This window comes from Diadema antillarum, unplaced genomic scaffold, assembly GCF_040938485.1.
Source record: "Diadema antillarum isolate AM-2024a unplaced genomic scaffold, OU_Dant_1.0 scf00000098, whole genome shotgun sequence".
NCBI lineage: Eukaryota > Metazoa > Echinodermata > Echinoidea > Diadematoida > Diadematidae > Diadema > Diadema antillarum.
Window position 1 is genome coordinate 2,352,691 of NW_027270987.1, and position 16,939 is coordinate 2,369,629.

Here is a 16,939-nt window from a genome sequence, read left to right on the forward strand (position 1 = left end):
TTCAGAATAGTGATCAGTTAGATGTCCAGGACTTGAGCCTTGGGCATAATTGCGTTAAAACTAAAAACTGGAAATGTCAAAATTGTATGCAAAAACTATATGACAAGTTGTAAGGGTATGACATGCTTACTTTATCATTTGCATATTCGTATTGACCGTTCAAGAACTGTTTCCTGAAAAATTAGCGAATCTTCAAAATGTCATAACTTCCTTATTTTTCACCCAATTTTTGATCAAAATTTGATGTTACTCTTTCTTATCAGACTAACATATTTGGACTGGATTTCCTCTTCAAGCTTCACATGGTCAGATCATGGTTGCATCACAGAGATTCCTTTAATATACCTCCCGGTTACATCATTACTGCATGGTGCACTAATGGACAGAGAAATCCTTGGTGACTACAATGATAGAATACTCGTAAAGGTATCCTATTTCTTGTCCCGGTGTTTGAAAGCTACCATCATGTAATTGTCTTAACCCAGCAATGCCTTGAATTTCCTGGTCAAAGACAGTGATTATAGAAATGGACTACATGGAAAAATTAGCCTTGTACAGATTGAGCTCTCGCTATATACAACAGCTATGACTAGGTCCTATATCGAGCACCAATCTTTTGTGGTCGTTATTACTGTGAACAGCGCCACAATCAATAGAAAACCAATCGACCGTGCACTTCATTCATTCATTAATTTCTTAATATTTACAGAAACATATAGATATATCACAGAAATTGAATACATAGATTTCATCGCAATACAAAATAAAGGATAAGTTTACAAAATATTGTAAGTATACAGAAATGTTGGAAATGGAGAGGAATGCCAAAAAGCAGTAAATGTAGGGTGCATTCCCCCCACACGTAATATAAGAAATTATATGATCGATTGACTGATATACATAAAAAGTGAAAGAATCTCAAATCTCAAATCTCATGCAGTTCTGTGACTGGTGCGATATTAGGCCAAAAATAAGTTAGGGGCCAGCATAGCAGATGGTAGAGATAATGACACTGGAAAATAGCGAAAATACACAGACCTGCATGTCATTCAGTCCCATCCGATTTCATCGCTGGTGGCGCTGTGAAGATACGCCTTTTGTTTAGGTTGATTAGATCATTACGAACCCAAACCGACCCGCGTTACGACGCCATCATCTGAATTTGTATCCGAAAAGAAATGACTTTTAGAAAAGAAAAATACTACTATTATTGCTGAGAATCATGATAGGGATAACAACAATGATGACTGATGATGATGATGATGATGATGATGATGAATGATGATGATGATGATAATATTACTGTCACTTCTAATAAGGCGTACTAACAACAATTGTGATGATGATAATTATGTAACAATTATCATAATGATAATAAAGAAAACAATAAAAGGACAAAAATGAGATGAAATAAAAATGTGCCTCGTATGAAATTGGGGACAACGGATATACATTCTCTCTTTACGTTCGATTCCAATATTATTGTATCATGCCACCGATTGCGGCCTGTCTCACTGGAGGAGACGTCGATCGCCGCGAAGTGCTGCAACTGATCAGTCACGGCAGCTCATGCGACTCAAAGACCAAAAATGGCTTGCGCCCTCACCATCAGGCGACTCAAGGGTGACGTCCAAGACGAATCATGACATATTATTATTCACCCGGAAGTCTCGATGACGTCTCAGGCGGTTGCGGCGACTTCTCCGAGATGTCTTCTAAGTTGCAGAGACGTCTCCGCGACGTCGCCGAAGGTCGTCGTGGGTTTCCCGTAATGTTACGGAGACGTCTCTCCAGTCGCGACGAAATCAGTCACCTGATGGAATCATCGCAGAGACGTCGCTGTGACGTCTCCGAGGACAGATGAAGAGCGCAAAAAAAAAAAAAAAACCCAAACAAACAAACAAACAAAACAAAGTCTCTGGGTCTCTAGAAAAAAAAATCGACTTTCCCGGGACTCTCCAGACACCCGGCTAGTCTCCATCTAGACATCGCGGAGACGTCTGCCCAACAAGTAGACACTTGAGTCGCCACAAAGCCGCCAACTTGTCTTCATGCCAATGAGATGTATCAGATTAAAATAATAATTATGTACAGTCCATGCGGTTTTCACCCTGGGAGATCGAGTCCGCTATGCTACTTTCGATAGGAAAACGTGGACTGTATCATTCTTCACAAAAACAAAACTTGTAATATTACACCTGTACGTGAATTTTGATAAACTGTTACCTTACCGTCCGGAGTAAACTTCTTTCAAGGCATTATATACCATTTGCAAATGAAATAAATACCTGTTGTGGTTATTTTTGTTGGTTTTGTTTTGTTTTGTTTTGTTTTTTGAAATGTAATCCGGTAAGTGCGATAGATTCATGTTTGAATTAAGCAGAGGATCATAATTATCATTGAAAATAAAATAGACTGGATAACTCAATTAAACGTCTATGGTTTATATGTCATACAAACCTCTACCAACCCGTCGAGTTGATATACACGCACACATACACACATACAGACACACATACACACAATGAGAGAAAAAAGACACTCTACATCTATGTTATCGGTATAGTTGTTTAGGTTTTTTTTTGTGTGTGTGTGTGTTTTCCGATGGTAGTGCAGTGTTTTACACACAAAAAATACACGACTCTATAATTATGTAACACAAAAATAACATAAAACTGAAAAGGAAGAAGAGTAAGAGAAGAAGCACAGATATACCAAAACGAATAAGGCTTGTAATTTCGATGGTTCTTTTATACGTCTTTTCTTTTTAATTATCAGAATTAAATAGCGATTTTTCGGAATAGCGAACCTCTTTTCATAATCGGATTGACGAACCTTTGGAATACAAAACCTCATATCATTTTCGGATTTAAACGAGCCTTTGGAATAACGAACCTTTGGAATAACGCCACATATGTTCGGATTAAGGAACCCTATTTCATTTTCGGATTAACAAACAATAGGGATACGTAATTTGTATATGTTTCGGAATAACAATCCTTATTTCATTTTTGGACAAACGAACTTTTTGTTTGCGGATTAAAGAACCTTCGGAAAAACGAACATTACCCATCTATATCAATTGCATAAAGTGATGGATCAGGCCCGTAACTGGGGGGGGGGGGGGGGGGGGGTTCAGGGGGTTCCGTGGAACCACCCGTTTGCCAGCAGCCCCAAAAATAAAGGAAATAAAAAGAAAAAATGAGTCCAGAAGTGGCACAAGAAATGAAAAAATTACACGGGGGAGCCTTTTTATCTTTTTTTATTTATTTATTTTTTATTTTTTGGCTTGTCAGTTGATTAAACCCGGAAGTGGTCCAAAAATCCTAGTTACGGGCCTGTGTATTGTTACAGAGCGTCAACTCGACAACGGGTTGCAAAATTTTGTCCTTTCGCGGAATCCGAGGGAATATTTGAAATGAACGGAGTTGTGGTGTGTGTTTACATGTTTATGAGTGGTGTCTCTGTCATTACAGCAAAAGCAAAATCCAAGCCTCGCATCACCCAACGGGAAGCAAGTGTAGAATTACCACGAACATCCGTTATATACTCTAAACGCGCTTTGCATTATTTTTGCTTACTTTCGAGGGTCACTGTGCCATCGGGTTAAAACGGTTGTTCGTTTATAAGTTCATTTGATTAGTAAGAGGGCTACTCCTTAACTCTTATGCATGAATAGTATATCAAAATCGACAGATATTCAGAATTGTTTTAGTGTATTTTCTTATTCCTCTTTTTCTTTTTCATCGCCATCATCATCATCATCATCATCATCATTATCATCATCTTCTTCTTCTTTTGTGCTGCTCTCTCCACTTTCTTGATGATTAAACACCACACACGTCATATAACATAATTTTCCAGTATTTCTAAGCTTTCGGTTCTCGTCGTTTGTTTCGTCACTCTTTTTGTACTCTGTTTCGTTTGTCATTTTGTTGATACTAGAACATCGCACAATTAAAGATTTTCTTTACTTAATTTCCTTGTCTTCTCCTCTCCTCTTTCTTGTCTCTCTTTTCTTTAATTGGTTAACTTCTCTGGTAAAGCAGTGTAAAACAAAACAAAACAGACAACCAATCAAATCCTTAATCCTGTTGCATATCCGGATATGAAGGTGTACAATTTCATGCTGGCGTTTTAAGCGGAAGAACGCGAGAGAAAGCCGATAGCCCACGACTAGCAAACATGCGCACCGAGCATACGCGGAAAATCCTTTTTGGCACCGCGGCCACTCAAAAATTTCATTTGTTGTATGTATATGCCCTCGGCGACGGTTCAAATATACGGAGTGCTCTTTTGAAGCTTTGATATACTGGAACACTGAAGTTGCCAACATGCTCTACTTGTTCACTTTTCTCTTTCTGGCTGGTAAGTTTTCTTTCTCGGCCAAACGGGATATACTGTTCGATGGGGAATTATGCACGGAGACTTCTAAAATCCACCACAGAAACGGAAATTTATTATCAATGGATGATATGCTTGCACCTTTCGTCTTGTGGGTGCGTGTTTGTGGGTTTTAGGAGATTCGCGATATGTTTGTTATCAATCTATACGTGTGTGTCGTGCTTAAGTCGCATATGTGTTGCATATGTTTTATACCTGCAATGTCTTGTCATGACAAGATTGTGTATATAGTAGAGCATATGGCATAGGCCTATAGGCCTTCTTATTCACGTATAGAACTATATTTCATTCATTCATTCATTTCATTTATTTCATTTCCAACAACATTTTCATACACAAAATAACACAACATCAATGCAATGTAGTAACAAAGAAAAATACGTGAAGTTGACAATACTACGCATCACAAAAGCAAAGTAAACAATGAAAATTGAATTGAAACTAAAGTTGCAGGAAATGGAGGAGACATGCTAAAAAGCTAAGCTTGTTTCATCTAATTTCATTTTATTGTTTCTGTATGGTACAATATAATCAACCATGATCACTTTCAGAAATAAACACATGGTTCATAATAATTCATGGCTGATTTTGCACATGACAGGTAAGCAAATCATTGTGACAAAGAACGGAGACATAGTTAAAAAAAAAAAGGTCAAGGTAATTATCCATCTAATTCATTCATTCATTTATTAGTCTTGTTTTCACAGGGTGGCTCCATCAGTGAGTTAAACACTGTCGTGCGTGGATCGAGGCTTGCATGAACAATAAACATATTATCATATTCACAAACATCAAAACAGCATAACTTTATTGGCGCTCGTCACGTGGGAAATTTTCCTGCATATGTTTGTTGTACTTTAAAAAAAAATCAAATTATTTCTTTGCTACAATTTCATATAATTGCAAGAATGTGATAGCCATCGAGTTAGCACAGTACAAGCAGTTTTTGACGGCACTGTTGCAAACCACGTTGGTATTTTATTTGAAGACGCGCACTGTCTAATGCGCATGTCCAATCTCCACGTGCTTTGATGTGCAATCTTAGCCCGTAAGGGTGGGATTTCACGGGGCACGCGAACGATTTGCGAAGGACGCGAATGGCAAAATCCAGCATTCGCATTTTGGTCTGCAAAAGATCGCCAAACGAACGTGAGGGTTCGGAAGCGTCGTCAATTGTTCGCAAACGTCGTTTTTACTTCGGCGAGAATTTCAAAAAAGTTTGAAATTTTCTGCGAACCTTTTCCGCACACTTGGTCGTGATTTCCTCGTGAATTGTTCTCGAAAGTGTCTTTAAAGCCTCGTCATATGCGCAAGATCTTCGCAAGACACGCGCGATGTTCGCAAAATGTTCGTGAAACCCCAAACACACTCCGAAACTTTGGAGAATGTCTCGCGTATGTTACGCGAAATCTGCGAAGTTTTTCCGATCATTTTACGACGTAATCGCAAACTGTTCGCGTACCTTTTGAGACATTCTCGCGAACGTTTAGCGCACGTTTGGGGGATGTATGACCTATACGTTTTCTACAAATAAAAATCGTAGCATACACCTAAACATCAAACAATTATTAACAACTATAGTAACAAAAAAAATTAAAGACTAGCAAAGAGAAAGAAATGTTTGATATAAAAAATCGCAGAATACACTTGAAATTAATCTAAAGTATGTGAAATTTTATTTGAAGTATAGAGATTATGTGCTGGAGGAACTGCAAAAAAAAAATAAAAAAGATCAAATGCTTTACTGGTGGAGATACGTCCTAGGAGAAAAAATGTAGGCAAGCACACGATAGAGAAATGAGAGAAAAAGAAAGGAGAAATAGAGGAAAGAAAAAAAAATCAACTCAAGACAGCTTCCACCTCTCCTTGGGTACATTTTCTCCCATAATTATTGAAAATGTTTCGTTGTTCGCATTTCCGTCGCGTGTTCTTCGTGTACGTAACATGCTGTACTTTAGCAATGATACACACGACATTCGCACATACGTCGTGGAAAGTTCGCACAAATTGCGCAAGAATAGTTTTCGGCTTCATTGTCGGAAAACATTCGGAGAAAAACTTTTCCGAATGTTGGATTTTGTCATTCGCGTCCTTCGCAAATCGTTCGCGTGCTCCGTGAAATCCCACCCTAAAGGACCTATCGTGCAAAATGCACTTATGTGGCAAACTAAGGAATATTTAAACGTGTTCCATATATTCTATGACAATTTGTCTACTATATTTCTTCAGATTATTTGGATATATACGCCCACCAAGAACAATCCAAACCAATATTCCGCTCGAAAGACATTAGAATGCACCCTCCCCGAAACCGAGCATAACTTGCATGTTCCTCTGTAATGTTTTTTGTTAGTCACATTAGTAAAAATAGATCATCAAAATAAAGCCTACAAATTATATCGCAGTGCAGAAAAAGCAGCGTCTTCTACGCAAAGACTTACATTTTGAGATTAAAAAGAAATATTGCCCAATAGAGCTATGTTCACAGAGATATTATGCGTTTACCTAAAACTTTCTTTCTGCTCAAGAAATTGAGCATGAATACTCAATCTTAATAGACACTTGGTTTATCTACCAGAAAGAGGTAAAATAGAATGTAGACTAATAAGTCGGCAAAAGGCGTAACTTAAAGTGTTTTTTTCAATACTCCCCTGTAACTCAATTAGTATTCTGTTAGTATTTTCCTTCAGTCCTGGCTTGTGCCTGTGTACATGCGTTTAACCTGAGTTTCTTGTATTTTAGGTGTTTATATGTTATTTTGATTTACACAATATACATATATCATTTAATCCAAACGTTTACATTGTTTTATTTTTATCTTGCATTTTACATGTCTTTGCATTTTCAAGGTTTATCTCTGTATTTAGTGTTTCATACTCTGTGATTTTACCTATGTACGTAGTTACCCTTGGGAGAACAATTATAGTATAACTGAAAAGGCTGTCCTGCTAAAAGAAAATTGAATTCATGAACACAGAATCTAGCAAAAGAGCATACTGTGAGTCAATTATATAGTCAGTAATGACATTTCTCATCAAAGTCACTTCATTGACTCTCAAGGTAACAAATTGGTGTAGAATATATCAAAACTGAGAAGCGGCAATCACAGACGACATGGGCGATCTCTCATTGAATATCGCTAACAGAAACCCAAAATCGTAATGTGGGTGCTGTTGTTATTTTGTTGTTGTCGTTGTTTTGTGGCGTTGGTATATACAAAGGTGTGTGTATATATGCCTTTAAAGTGACTTGTGCCATTAATGGTAGTTTGCGTAAGTATAAATACTGATGGGCATTAGGCATACTAGCCTATAATTAGGAAAGCACACATTTTTAAGTATGATACAATCACTTCATTATTTGATTATAAACATAATAATCACGTGAGAAGTAATGGCACATATCACAGATTAATCATATTGGTGTTGCAGCCTAAGATTTTCCAGGTTTCTTCTGCAGCTCACTATTGGGGCTCATTTATACAGCATTCCTCAATTATCATATAGAGCGATCAAAGTGTCAAGTGCAAGTTATTATTTTGTGTTTATGTGTGTGCACTTTGATGTGAGTGGGTGTTGTGGTTGTATGTATTGTGTATTGTTGGACATTTCTCTCTCTCTCTCTCTCTCCCTCTCTTTCTCTCTCTCTGTTTCTCCCTCTCTCTCTCTCTCTCTCTCTTTGTTGCTTCCAAATGTTTCTTCAGGCTACAAACATTCGTTCATATAATAGTATTTATAGGAAGACAGAGTTATCTTAATCTTAATTACAATCTTTATCATAATCACAAGCCGTGCGTTAGTGAAAGGAAATGCCTGCGTTACACATCAACGAAGTCAAAACGGTGGATTTTGAACAAAAAAAAACAACAAACATGATATTTTCTACGCTGTTGTGATGAGAGTGTGAAAAATGATAGATCCAACTTGTTCACTAAGCGACTGGAGAAAAGACTAGTAAGTAAAAGAAAAAGGGGTAGTCCCTGTAATGGATAGGAGCCCGATACATTGCACTGTTCAGTGCTTTATTATGCTCTGATTAGGGGAAGTGGAAGGAAGCTAACAGGATATGGCTAGGCCATGCCATTATTTCAAGGGCCGTGGAACTGTGCCGAGGGATGGGGGGGGGGGGCTGCTGAAGCCCCGACAATTTTTTTTCTCTTTAAAATTAAGACATCTTTTTAAAAAAAAGAAGAGAAAAAGAAGAGAAAACAGCACATGACACCGCATGAGTCTCGAAGGATCCTCCCCGAGATTCTTCACATCGACGCGTCGCGAAGGGGTGGGGAAGGAAGCAATGACTTTTGACCGCACCAAAAAACAAAAACAAAAACAAAAAACAAAACAAGCATTTTACCAAAACCCCTATTGCACCCCCACTGGACACCCCCCCTCCCACACACACACACATACCCACACACTATAGCACACACAAAAAGTTCGGCTACCCCTGTATTTTACCCCCCCCCCCTAACAAACAGTATAGCTGGCTGTCATGGCTTCAGTGTGGAAAGCCACTTCACATTCTAGTTAACCTTGATTAATAGAATAAGCAGATGGTTGGAGTTTTCCGCTAAAAAGTAAACAGCCAGATATGTTAGAGAGCATCATCATGGTGTTTTCAGATAATGCTCATATTGATAACAATCGTATGGTAAATACATTTCAGATAAGCTGGTCGCGTTATCGCCTCTCAATTCTCATATTGATCAACCAAATTCCGTTCCTGGAAATTGGAAAATAAATGAGTTGATGAATAAACAGAATAATATGTTATTTTCTGACCATTTTACTACTGTAGCGTTTTTAGCTACTATGTATGTAGTCACGTCTTTGGGGGAGGGGATTGCATTTCGAAATCATCTACGAAAAAAGAAAAGTGTTCTTTTTTGTACAAGCTGAATGAATACCGAGGAAATGACGTCATCAATTAATTGTGCTTTATATGATGTGTTTACTACTGATAAAATTGTTTCAGGCACTCATTGAATGTTGTTCTAAATATGCTTGCAAATTAATGTATTCATGAATTGGATCGACGAAACTCACGTGGATGGTCAGTTTTTTAAGACAGGGAGATCACGCGCATGGCATTCGAGAAATAAAGTTGCTCGTTTTTGCATTTTTTTTAAATTCCTCCTAAATGTTTGGAGGATATGCAGCCTTATCATCGTCCGGGTTTCAAAGAAATGACAAATAAACAAGTGCTGTTGGTTACCGTCCTCTCCTTGAGATTTTACAACCATGTCCGATTTCAATGAAACCTCTGTCACTGTCATTACTTATCTTATTTTGTTTATTACAGTCAACTTAAATGTAAAAAAGGAGTTTAATTTGGATGTCCTCATGATGCAGATAATGTAATGACGTGTGAACTCGTCTCTACAAAATAATCTACGCGTATACTCGTATAGTATACTATAAAATGCACTGTTATTACTTCCGTTTGCACTCAATATGTTTTTTTCCCTTTTCACTTCCTGTCCTCTGTATTTCTCCCACCAATTTGCCTAAGTCCATTCAGGACAATTTAGTTGTACATTTTGTTGTACTTTTTATTTCACTAGTCACTATTAACTATACTTCTTTTGATTCTGCATTTTCTACATTTCAGTAATTGGTGCTGAACATGCGCTAAGAGCAAAACTGTCTTTTGCGCAAATAAAACAAATGAACTTATAGTCCTCCTCCTAGTTTTCCTTATACTCTATTCTTCCTCCTTATTCTCCTCCTCCTTCACTCCCATCTCATTCTCGTCCACTTCCTCCTCTCCTTGTTTCATTTTCCTCCTCTTCCTTTTTCCTAATCTTCCATTTCTGTTTTCTTCTCCTCTCCCCCTTCTCCTCCTCCTCCTTTTTCGTATATCCTGATCGTGCGCCTCTTCCTCCTCTTCTACCACCTTCTTGTTATCTTCCCCTTCTTATATATTTCACTATTTAATTTTCTTCTCTTTTTTCTCCATCTTATTCTACTTCACTTCTATTTCTGCTTCTTCTTCATCATCATCTTCATCATCATCTTCTTCTTCTTCGTTTTCTTCTTCTTCTTCTTCTTCTTCTTCTTCTTCTTCGTCTTCTTCTTCGTCTTCTTCTTCTCCTTCTTCCTCAACTTCCTCATCAGACCCTTCCCCGATTAGTCTTTACCCCCCCTTTCTAGTGCACTCTATCTAACTGCCACGATGTTTACAGAGATGGTACAATTTCGTTTGAGATGGAGCTTCAGAGGTCCAACGTTTTTTTTTTTTTAATGATGATTGTTTGAGATAATGAGAAACCTCTTGAAAAATGAAATGAAATATGAAAGAGCATCTATTGGTCTAAGAGGAATTAAAAGTTAATATGATGAAAATTGAGTTTGAAATTGCTGAGATATCCAAAACAAAAGCGATCTTTGGGACCCACCTTTTGTTCGGATTGCTTTGTTTTACTCTGTTTTTGGATATCTCAGCCATTTCAAAATCGATTTTCATCTAATAAACTTTGAATTCCTCTTAGAATTGTATGCTTTTTAAATTTCATAAGTGAATGTGGTTTCGAAGTATCTCGTAAAAAAAAAAAAGCTGAATCCTCACCTCAACTTTCAAGCCATGAAATCTATAATCCCTGGCAGGTGTGGCCACGAGCACGTCCGAGTCACCAGCGGACACTGCAGCGAGTTCTGGCACCGGAGGAGGCCTCCTTCCTCAGTTGGAGTGGGGGAACTGGAGTGAGTGCAGCAAGTCTTGCGGTGGAGGAGTCCAGCGGCGGCGGCTGGTCTGTGGGACAGGGATGGACCTGGCCCTCTGTCTGACACTGAAGAGCCGTTACAGGCGAAGAGAACTGCGCGAGATCAGAAACTGTAACGACCAGATATGTGAAGGTATCTTCACCTATACAGAATCGTCATAACGACCTGAAAATACAACTAGATGAACAACAGAAAAAAATGTGTTGCCAACGGGACACACAAACTCGCACTTCGTAAATTTTCCATGAGAGTTGTGAATTGTTTCTTTTAAATGAATGAATCAATATTTCAAGAAGCTAATCAAATTCTGCAATTTGCAAGGAACATATCTCTCTATCTATATTTAACACCAATTTATCTTGTATTTGTTTCTATGTTTGAGAATTTTGTTATAACATGTGATGTCTGGATGCTATATTTTGATTTCTAAAAATGAGAATATCTCGATAGATGGAGGGGGTTTACAAACATGATACATCGGTTTGTGTGTGTGTGTGTGTGTGTGTGTGTGTGTGTGTGTGTGTGCGTGCGTGTGTGTGTTGATTTGATCATCTTCTTGGGCAATTTTATCCGTGGTAAAATAAAATGAATGAAATGAATGAAATAAAATGAAATGTCTTAGGTCTTCACCAGCAAATAGCGTGTCATTTTTGATCGGGCTAATTTCCTGCATCAGAAATTATCGCGCCAAATGTGCTGAAAGATACACGTACCTTACGGGCAAGGATGCCAAGTTTCCATCTTAAGAGATTCTCTCGTTTCAGGGTTTTCAGTCAGTGATGTTGACATAAAAATAACTTAAAGCAAACAAAAGACAATATAAGAATTTAAGGAATTTAAAGAGAACAAGATGAACAGAAACGAAACAGATAGGACAAAGACAAATAGGACTATATTGATGCCTATACGTTGTTTATGGTGGCTTGTTTCATGTTTTGCATTTCTAGTGGTTCAGGTTACAAACAAACTAAAAAGCTGATCCCAATTTTTACTGCAGTCAATTAATCCCATGCTTAGCAAATGACATCTGGCTTTCAGAAAAATCTACTGCATTGCCCTTAGTGTGTTCCTTCTTCTTGGTACCCCAATCACTGATGGCATGCCCCGCCCCCTTTTATCTCTTTCTCACTCTCACTCTCTTATTTCTCTACCACCTGTGCAACCAGTGACGGGAGAATGGAGCGCCTGGGAGGAGTGGCTGCCGTGTTCGACGACGTGCGGGACTTCCGGGTTCGAAGTCCGCTTCCGCTGGTGCAACGCCGACATCAACGACACCGACGAAGTCGCGGTGCCCCACTGCCAGGGGCGCAACTACGAAACGCGGCCGTGCGAGGGGGACCTGCCACCCTGTTCAGAGGGGCAAGAGGACCAAAATTGGCCCTCTCTGGCGGAGCCCAACGGTTAGTGTTTGCAAATCTATTTCAGAATGACCCCATACCACGGAAGGTGTTAATACTGTCTCAATGTAATGCAGTGGTCGCGGACTCCCCCCCCCCCCCCCCCCCCCCCCGCACCACCACCACTACCACACTTTACCGGGTCTTTTAAAAAATTGGGAAAATGGGGGGGGGGGAATTGAAAAAAAGAGAGAAAGAAATCGCAACACCCACGACTCACGTTGTCCGGGGGAGGGGGGGGGGGGGTTGCCACTGACCCCTTGACCCCCTTTCCCGGTCAGCAGCCCCCCCCCCCAAAAAAAAAAAAGGTTCCACGGTCCCTGAAATGTTCTATCATGCCCAAGATTTGACTCTCACGTGACCATGAGGAATAGATTATTACTGTGAATTGTAGGTCAAAGGCATGATATTTCTGTAAAGTTTAAACATGAACAGCATAATTGAGTATACTGTCGACATAAGCACACTTTGTTTAATAAACTCACACAATAGCAATGTTATATTATATCTTATTATACAGACTACTCTCGTTACAACGAAATTCTCGCGGAATCGGCAGTTTTTGTTTTGTTTATGTTTTGTTTCGTTTTGTTTTGTTTTGTTTTGTTTTGTTTTGTGCTGGGTTTTTTTTTTCGTTACAACGAAATGTCCAATTAGTGAAGTACATAAAAACAAGATTGTTTTACTTGAATTTTTACTTCGTTGTAACGAGAGATTCATTATATTCGCATTCGTTAAAACGGGAGTACACTGTACCGAGACATTCCTGCTCAGCTTGTGCAATGGTGTCTCTTCAGATTTTTTTTTTTTTTTTTTACAGCCCAAGTACATAGTAACATATTACGCTGAAAGGCTAGGGATGTGTAAATTATCCTAAACTGAATGAAAATTAGCGTTATTAGTAAGAGGTCAGGCAACACAGAGTTTAATCAAGGAGGTTCAAGAGAATGGAGTCACAACCGTCTTATTTCCTTTGCGAGATGTTCGAAGCCGCCGCTCAAAAATATTTGAAGCATGTGCCAAACAGGATCTGCCGTGCAGATACGAAGACAATTTACTCGTGTCTCATTGCATAATCACCAGCCACTTTCAAAGGAAGATACACATTGTATGTCTTTGTGATGGTAGTTACTTTTCGCTATCCCTTCTTATAAAAGGTAGGTGGTACAGACACGAGGATGAGCGAATAGAAATTGAGCAAAAAATGCCTAAATAAAGATGAAAATTACTCGACTGGGCATACCCGGGCACTGATCTGATATATCTATCAATAAAGAATTATACTTGAACATTAATCCATATTAGTTTCATTTGTGGAAATTAAGCGGAAATGTGATAAAACCAGCTTTCCAGGATGGTACAGTTTTAAACATTTTCACATGATACAGCTCCGATTTACACTTATGCACAAATTTCTGGACGGGATTGACTTTTGTTTTACATGCTTTATCATTAAGTGAAATTTCATGTCATTTAATAAATAACTAAGCAAAATATGGCCAACATTATGATAACATTCAAAATGAATCTTCAGATTGCTCAGCAAGACGGCGGCGTCAAACATCGATCATTAAAGGCACAAGTGCACCTGTGGAATTCTTTTGTACATCAATAGAACTCTGACAACTGTTTGAATAATTACAGCTAGTTGGAACTCCATGTATAAAACCTCCTTGGTTTAATCAATTTCCTTTTTTCCCTGGATGCAACGCTTCTATATGGAAGTCTCACACCATACTACAGTATATACATCATGGATTTTTTTAAAAAGACTTTGTAGAATGACGTCACTGATGTGAGAAAATCAACTACGCCATTGCGATGAAAGTCATAATTACGTGTATTTTAACTGCAAGAGCATAATAACGATAGTTGTAGTAACCCCGAGTAGTAGAAGTAGAAGTAGAAGTAGAAGTAGTAGTAGTAGTAGTAGTAGTAGTAGTAGCATAGTACTACTACTATTTCTACTACTCTAATGACAATGATAATTAAATAATAGTAATAATAATAATAATCAAATGATAATAATAACAATAATAACAATAACAATAATAATGATGATAATAATTATAACAATTGTGGAACTTGGAAAATTTCTATAACTTAAAATGTAACCAAGGTAACGAAATGATGAGATGTTATTGGACTCAATATAACTCACACTATGGATCAGAATAAAACAAGTTCAGAATAACGTCTCGTTGCATTAAAAAAGACAATTAATAAATTGTCGTGACATTCTGTATACGTTATCACAGAAGGTGATTTTCCTGTCACTATAGATACCAATTTTGATTCATTCCCGTATTCATTTGGCTTCTTTAAATGTCTTTTCACCATTTTCTATTTCTATGACAGACATAAATCAGTACAGCTCCTTCTTCAGTTCTTCGGACGATGACGGCAGTCTGGCAAGTTTGTTTGTTTGTTTTTTTTTCCCGAACAATTTCACTGCCTAGATTTCTTACTCAAAATCTAAACGTGGAAATATATGAAAAAAAAAAGTCTTTAGTATAAAACAATCTATGTGTTTGTTTGGAGTAGCTTTCATTATTTCCGTGATGTTACTACTCTTTATAAACCGCCTCAAACATTCTCCATCAACCCTACCTATCCTTCTGCAGCCTCTTCACTGCTACCTAAATACTACCATTCCCCACCAAACCTTAGTCCAACTCTTCACCTATACCCTCCTCCACGCTTCCCCACCACTCCTCAACCTCCCCTCATCAATCCCTACATACATCTCAGGGGCGGATCCAGGAATTCTGTAAAAAAAGGGGGCCGCAGGTAATATTTACGGTGCCACTTCCTGGTTTCATTTCATTTTTTCTTTTTATTTCCTTTGTTTTTAACGATAAATAAAGGGGGGGCGTGCGCCCCTTGCGCCCCCTCTGGATCTGCCACTGCATCTTCCTCACCCTTCCCCGCCACTCCCAATCACTAACCAAACTCCAAAACCCTCCTCCGCCCTTCCCTACCACTACACACCCTTCCCCACCACCCCCATCCTTCCGACCACTCCCAACTCACACCTTTCTCCACGGGTCATCTATGCATCCCCCCCCCCCCCCCCCTCCACCATCCTTGCATATTCCATTTTTTTTTTTAAATCGCATGAATCATTTGTATATAGTATGACTGTGTATTATTTTTGTAGTATAAATTATAATAATTACAAATTTGGCACAATGACAGTCCCAAAAATTATTTTGTAATATTTTGTAAAATATTATGTTTGAAATTTCATGCCGCTAGCAAACAATAACTGAATGTTATTGTAATCAATGATAAATGATGGAATCGAAATAAAATATTGTTTGAAAAAAAAATCCATTTTTTCACCTGTCCATTGACTTTGTATGTCGCTGTTTTTATTTTTCCTTCTATCTCCTGCACAGACCTCGCACTCTTCTTATTTTTCTGGCTCATGGCAACGCAGATAACTTTTCTCCTGGAAAGCAAGATGCCCGGCAATGTGCTACCAACGGAGAGGACAAACAACGAATCGATGTTGATTTGGAGGGAAATGGTGGGGGAAAAATCCTCAAGTCGACATCCCACGAAGCGATGATTTTCTTTTCATTTTCTATTTTAGCAGTGGCGCGTACAGAGGAAAGCGTCAACATCTCCACGTTCAATGATAAAAATGACAAACATCTGTGTTGGAATATCATGTTCATGATGATGAGATGACCGACGATTGTGACGTCATTCAAATATTGACTTACATCAGTGAATGTCAACAGTGTTACAAAGGGCTTCTTCTCTATTACTGCTTGCACCGGAATACTAAATTTGGTTATTCTGGCTTATGATGATACGTGCTCAGTAACTACCACGTTCGAGTTTATAATCTTACCCAACACACTGAACATTACTGAAATAATGATACATGTATGTGATATACGAAAGCTTTTCAATTGCGCTGTGAAATCTTTGTTCTTTGCATGAATTGCATCATTTAAATCTGTAAGAAAGTACATAAAATTATAGTACAATGTAATGCTGCTGATTATGTACACTTAACGCCTTCTATCGTTATATGATGTATTATGGTGCATACACATGTATATACTTTTTGCGTTGTCCAAGTTTTACTAGTCTCAATGAATAAACTGCAAAATGGAACAAATTATCCTGCTGTTTTGCTGCTTTTGCTTTTTGTAGGCCTATTCTGCAGCCATGCTTGCCCCAAGCCCTTTCCCTTTTCACCACAGTAAATACATTTTAAAACAAGATACATGTAGATGTGTCTTGATTCTTGAAAGGGCACTCATACTCTCCATTCTCCTAAACCTAAAAATGCATTCACATATTTTAAACATGTACCATAATGCAATTGAAGTACGTTGAAGTTGAAGCACATCACAAACCTCAAAACTTTCCTTTACTTTCTCATATTTCTATCACAAT

The 16,939-nt window shown here is 38.3% G+C and overlaps 1 protein-coding gene across 1 annotated transcript; it reads left to right on the forward strand.

Moving 5' to 3' along the window:
• Window positions 1-4,221: 4,221 nt before the first annotated feature.
• On the forward strand, window positions 4,222-12,453 carry LOC139718639 (ectin-like; the record flags this gene model as incomplete). The annotated part of the gene is made up of 3 exons (XM_071630100.1): window positions 4,222-4,368; window positions 11,010-11,258; window positions 12,293-12,453. Coding segments are annotated over exons 1-3 (444 nt in total), but the record flags the coding sequence as incomplete, so codon positions are not given.
• Window positions 12,454-16,939: the final 4,486 nt, after the last annotated feature.